At 50.9% G+C, this 6,859-nt stretch overlaps 1 protein-coding gene across 1 annotated transcript in view; it reads right to left on the reverse strand.

The window, feature by feature from the left end:
- Positions 1 to 562: 562 nt before the first annotated feature.
- Positions 563 to 6,859, reverse strand: part of LOC116938324 (palmitoyltransferase ZDHHC14-like) — an 18,954-nt gene continuing 12,657 nt past the window's right edge. Inside the window, exons 5-6 of the mRNA XM_076064389.1 lie at positions 6,407 to 6,544; positions 563 to 671 (exon numbers count right to left, since the gene is read on the reverse strand). Coding sequence (XP_075920504.1) covers positions 586 to 671; positions 6,407 to 6,544 — 224 coding nt within the window. The 3' untranslated portion in view covers positions 563 to 585. The remainder of the gene's footprint in view (positions 672 to 6,406; positions 6,545 to 6,859) is intronic.

Below are 6,859 nucleotides of genomic sequence, written 5' to 3' on the forward strand. Positions count from 1 at the left end.
GAGTGACTGACTGAGTGAGTGACTGACTGAGTGAGTGACTGACTGAGTGGCTGACTGAGTGAGTGACTGAGTGAGTCGCTGAGTGACTAAGTGGCTGACTGACTGAGTGAGTGGCTGACTGACTGAGTGACTGACTGAGTGACTGACTGAGTGGCTGACTGACTGACTGAGTGACTGACTGACTGAGTGGCTGACTGAGTGAGTGACTGACTGAGTGACTGACTGACTGAGTGGCTGACTGAGTGAGTGACTGAGTGACTGAGTGGCTGACTGACTGAGTGACTGACTGACTGAGTGACTGTGTGGCTGAGTGACTGAGTGGCTGACTGACTGAGTGACTGTGTGGCTGACTGACTGAGTGGCTGAGTGAGTGAGTGGCTGACTGACTGACTAAGTGGCTGACTGATTGAGTGGCTGACTGACTGACTGAGTGACTGAGTGGCTGACTGACTGAGTGACTGTGTGGCTGACTGACTGAGTGAGTGACTGAGTGAGTGACTGAGTGACTGAGTGGCTGACTGACTGAGTGGCTGACTGAGTGCTGAGTGAGTGACTGAGTGACTGACTGACTGACTGACCGACTGACTAAGTGTCTGAGTGAGGAGTGACTGAGTCAGGATATCTGGCGGGAGATTCTTTCAGTGCCGACACGAACCCAGCGTGCCTGGAGCCTGCAGGAAACAACCACAACCACATTAACAACATTAACAACCACAACAACCACAACAACCACAACCACAACCACATTAACAACATTAACAACCACAACAACCACAACAACCACAACCACATTAACAACATTAACAACCACAACCAGAACCACATTAACAACCACAACAACCACAACAACCACAACCAGAACCACGTTAACCACCACAACCACAACCACATTAACAACCACAACCAGAACAACCACAACAACCACAACCAGAACCACATTAACAACATTAACAACCACAACCACATTAACCACAACAACAACGTTAACAACCACCACAACCACAACAACCACAACAACCACCACGTTAACAACCACAACCACATTAACAACCACAACCAGAACAACCACATTAACAACCACAACCAGAACAACCACATTAACAACCACAACCACATTAACAACCACAACCAGAACAACCACAACAACCACATTAACAACCACAACCACATTAACAACCACAACAACCACGTTAACAACCACCACCACGTTAACAACCACAACCACCACAACAACCACAACCACCACAACAACCACAACCACAACAACATTAACCACAACCACAACAACCACATTAACAACAACCACAACCAGAACCACGTTAACAACCACAACCACCACCACGTTAACTACCACAACCACATTAACCACCACAACCACATTAACAACCACCACCACCGTCACGATAACAACCACAACAACCACAACCACAACATTAACAACCACAACCACCACATTAACAACCACAACCACCACATTAACAACCACAACCACCACATTAACAACCACATTAACAACCACATTAACAACCACAACCACCACCATCACGATAACAACCACAACCACGTTAACAACCACAACCACGTTAACAACCACAACCACGTTAACAACCACAACCATGTTAACAACCACCACGTTAACAACCACCACGTTAACAACCACCACGTTAACAACCACCACGTTAACAACCACAACCACAACAACCACAACCACGTTAACAACCACAACCACAACAACCACGTTAACACCCACAACCACAACCACGTTAACAACCACCACCACCACGTTAACAACCACAACCACCACGTTAACAACCACAACCACATTAACAACCACAACCACATTAACAACCACAACCACATTAACAACCACAACCACCACCATGTTAACAACCACCACAACCACAACCAGAACCACCACCACGTTAGCAACCACAACCACAACAACCACAACAACAACCACCACCACGTTAACAACCACAACCACCACCACGTTAACAGCCACCAACACAACCACCACCACAACCACGTTAACAACCACAACCACCACCACAACCACCACCACGTTAACCAGCACGTTAACAACCACCACAACCACCACAACCACCACCACAACAACCACAACAACAACAACCACATTAACAACCACAACCACCACGTTAACAACCACCACAACCACCACCACAACCACCACCACAACCACCACGTTAACAACCACAACCACCACCACAACCACCACAACCACAACCACATTAACAACCACAACCACCACCACAACCACCACGTTAACAACCACAACCACCACGCTAACAACCACCACAACCACCACCACAACCACAACAACCACCACCACAACCACAACTACGTTAACGACCACCACAACCACAACCAGAACCACCACCACGTTAACAACCACAACCACGTTAACAACCACAACCACATTAACCACCACAACCACCACCACAACCACCACCACAACCACCACGTTAACAACCACCAACAACCACCACCACAACCACGTTAACAACCACCACCACGTTAACAACCACCACGTTAACAACCACAACCACCACGTTAACAACCACAACCACCACATTAACAACCACAACCACCACCACAACCACCACCACGTTAACCAGCACGTTAACAACCACCACAACCACAACCACAACAACCACAACAACAACCACCACCACGTTAACAACCACAACCACCACCACAACCACCACCACAACCACCACGTTAACAGCCACCAACACAACCACCACCACAACCACGTTAACAACCACAACCACCACCACAACCACCACGTTAACAACCACCAACACAACCACCACCACAACCACGTTAACAACCACAACCACCACCACAACCACCACCACGTTAACCAGCACGTTAACAACCACCACAACCACCACCACAACCACCACGTTAACAGCCACCAACACAACCACAACCACGTTAACAACCACAACCACCACCACAACCACCACCACGTTAACCAGCACGTTAACAACCACCACAACCACCACCACAACAACCACCACGTTAGCAACCACAACCACCACCACAACCACCACGTTAACAGCCACCAACACAACCACCACCACAACCACGTTAACAACCACAACCACCACCACAACCACCACGTTAACAACCACCAACACAACCACCACCACAACCACGTTAACAACCACAACCACCACCACAACCACCACCACGTTAACCAGCACGTTAACAACCACCACAACCACCACCACAACCACCACGTTAACAGCCACCAACACAACCACAACCACGTTAACAACCACAACCACCACCACAACCACCACCACGTTAACCAGCACGTTAACAACCACCACAACCACCACCACAACAACCACCACGTTAGCAACCACAACCACCACCACAACCACCACGTTAACAGCCACCAACACAACCACCACCACAACCACGTTAACAACCACAACCACCACCACAACCACCACGTTAACAACCACCAACACAACCACCACCACAACCACGTTAACAACCACAACCACCACCACGTTAACCAGCACGTTAACAACCACCACAACCACCACCACAACCACCACGTTAACAGCCACCAACACAACCACCACCACAACCACGTTAACAACCACAACCACCACCACAACCACCACGTTAACAACCACCAACACAACCACCACCACAACCACGTTAACAACCACAACCACCACCACAACCACCACCACGTTAACCAGCACGTTAACAACCACCACAACCACCACCACAACAACCACAACCACATTAACAACCACAACCACCACCACAACCACCACGTTAACAACCACCACGTTAACAACCACCACGTTAACAACCACAACAACCACATTAACAACCACAACCACCACGTTAACAACCACAACCACCACGCTAACAACCACCACGCTAACAACCACCACGCTAACAACCACCACGTTAACAACCACCACAACCAGAACCACCACCACGTTAACAACCACAACAACCACAACCACGTTAACAACCACAACCACATTAACCACCACAACCACCACCACAACCACCACGTTAACAACCACCAACACAACCACCACCACAACCACGTTAACAACCACAACCACAACCACCACCACAACCACCACCACGTTAACCAGCATGTTAACCACCACGTTAACCACCACCACGTTAACCACGTTAACAACCACAACCACCACCACGTTAACCACGTTAACAACCACAACTACCACGTTAACCACGTTAACAACCACAACCACATTAACCACCACATTAACAACCACCACCACAACCACCACAACCACCACCACCACAACCACCACCACCACAACCACCACCACCACAACCACCAACACAACCACCACATTAACCACCACAACCACCACGTTAACCACCACCACGTTAACCACCACCACGTTAACCACCACCACATTAACCACCACCACATTAACCACCACCACATTAACCACCACCACATTAACCACCACCACATTAACCACCACCACATTAACCACCACCACATTAACCACCACCACATTAACCACCACCACATTAACCACCACCACATTAACCACCACCACATTAACCACCACCACCACATTAACCACCACCACATTAACCACCACCACCACATTAACCACCACAACCACCACCACGTTAACAACCACCACCACATTAACCACCACATTAACCACCACGTTAACCACAACCACATTAACAACCACCACCACAACCACCACATTAACCACCACCACATTAACAACCACCACATTAACAACCACCACGTTAACAACCACCACCACGTTAACAACCACCACCACATTAACCACCACGTTAACCACCACCACAACCACCAACACATTAACCACCACGTTAACCACCACAACCACCACAACCACCACAACCACCACGTTAACCACCACAACCACCACGTTAACCACCACAACCACCACAACCACCACGTTAACCACCACGTTAACCACCACCACAACCACCACTACAACCACCACTACAACCACCACTACAACCACCACAACCACCACGTTAACCACCACATTAACCACCACAACCACTACGTTAACCACCACCACAACCACCACGTTAACCACCACCACAACCACCACGTTAACCACCACAACCACCACGTTAACCACCACCACAACCACCACGTTAACCACCACCACAACCACCACGTTAACCACCACCACGTTAACCACCACCACATTAACCACCACCACATTAACCACCACATTAACCACCACCACAACCACCACCTTAACTACAACCACCACGTTAATCACCACCACCACAACAACATCACTACAACCACTGAATTGGTGAGTGGGTGAGCGAGTGGGCGGGTGAGCGAGTGGGCGAGCGGGTGAGCGAGTGGGCGAGCGGGTGAGCGAGTGGCCGGGTGGGCGGGTGAGCGAGTGAGCGAGTGAGCGGGTGAGTGAGTGATTTGGTGAACGAGTGGGTGAGCAGGTGGGTGAGCAGGCGGGTGAGCGGGCGGGTGAGCGAGTAGGCAGCTGAGTGAGTGTCTGAGTGAGTGAGCGGGTGAGCGAGTGAGTGAGCGAGCGAGTGTGTGAGTGAGTGAGTGAGCGGGTGAGCGAGTGAGTGAACGGGTGAGCGAGTGTGTGAGTGAGTGAGCGAGTGAGCGAATGAACGGGTGAACAAGTGAGTGAGCGAGTGAGCGGGTGAGTAAGTGAGTGAGCGAGTGAACGGGTGAGCAAGTGAGTGAGCGAGTGAGCGGGTGAGCAAGTGAGTGAGCGAGTGAACGGGTGAGTAAGTGAGTGAGCGAGTGAACGGGTGAGCAAGTGAGTGAGCGAGTGAGCGGGTGAGTAAGTGAGTGAGCGAGTGAGCGGGTGAGTAAGTGGGAAGGGAGCGAGCGAGCGGGTGAGCGAGTGAGCGGGTGAGCGATTACGTGAGTAAGTGAGTGAGCGAGTGAGCGAGTGAGCGGGTGAGCGAGTAAGTGAGTGAGTGAGTGGGTGAGTGAGTGAGTGAGTACGTGAGTGAGTGAGCGAGTAAGTGAGTGAGTGAGTGAGCGGGTGAGTGAGTGGGTGAGTAAGTGAGTGAGCGTGTGAGTAAGTGAGTGAGTGAGTGGGTGAGTGAGTGGGTGAGTAAGTGAGTGAGTGAGCGAGAAAGTGAGTGAGTGGGTGAGTAAGTGAGTGAGCGAGTGAACGGGTGAGTAAGTGAGTGAGCGTGTGAGTAAGTGAGTGAGTGAGTGGGTGAGTGAGTGGGTGAGTGAGTGAGTGGGTGAGTGAGTGGGTGAGTAAGTGAGTGAGTGAGCGAGCGTGTGAGTGAGTGGGTGAGTAAGTGAGTGAGCGAGTGAACGGGTGAGCTAGCGAGTGAGCGAGTGAGCGTGTGAGCGAGTGAGCGAGCGACTCACGAAGCACCAGATGGGCGAGCGTGAAGCTGAAGATGTAGAGGGTGAGGAGCGAGAGGGAGGTGAGGAAGAGGAAAAACGAGCGGTGGTTCCTCACCCCCACGCAGTTACCCACCCACGGGCAGTGATGGTCAAAGCGCTCTGGGGAGAGAGAGAGACACTCACATACTCACTCACCCACACACTCACTCACACACTCACACACTCACACACACACTCACTCACACACTCACTCACTCACCCACACGCTCACTCACTCACACACTCACAAACTCACACACACTCACAAACTCACACACTCACACACTCACTCACACACTCACCCACTCACCCACTCACCCACTCACTCACCCACCCACTCACCCACTCACCCACCCACTCATTCACCCACCCACTCACACACACACTCACACACTCACTCACTCACACACTCACACGCTCACCCACCCATCCACT

Source organism: Petromyzon marinus, unplaced genomic scaffold, assembly GCF_048934315.1.
Source record: "Petromyzon marinus isolate PM22_M1 ecotype Great Lakes invasive population unplaced genomic scaffold, UKy_Petmar_22M1.pri1.0 PM_Scaffold_417, whole genome shotgun sequence".
Lineage (NCBI taxonomy): Eukaryota > Metazoa > Chordata > Hyperoartia > Petromyzontiformes > Petromyzontidae > Petromyzon > Petromyzon marinus.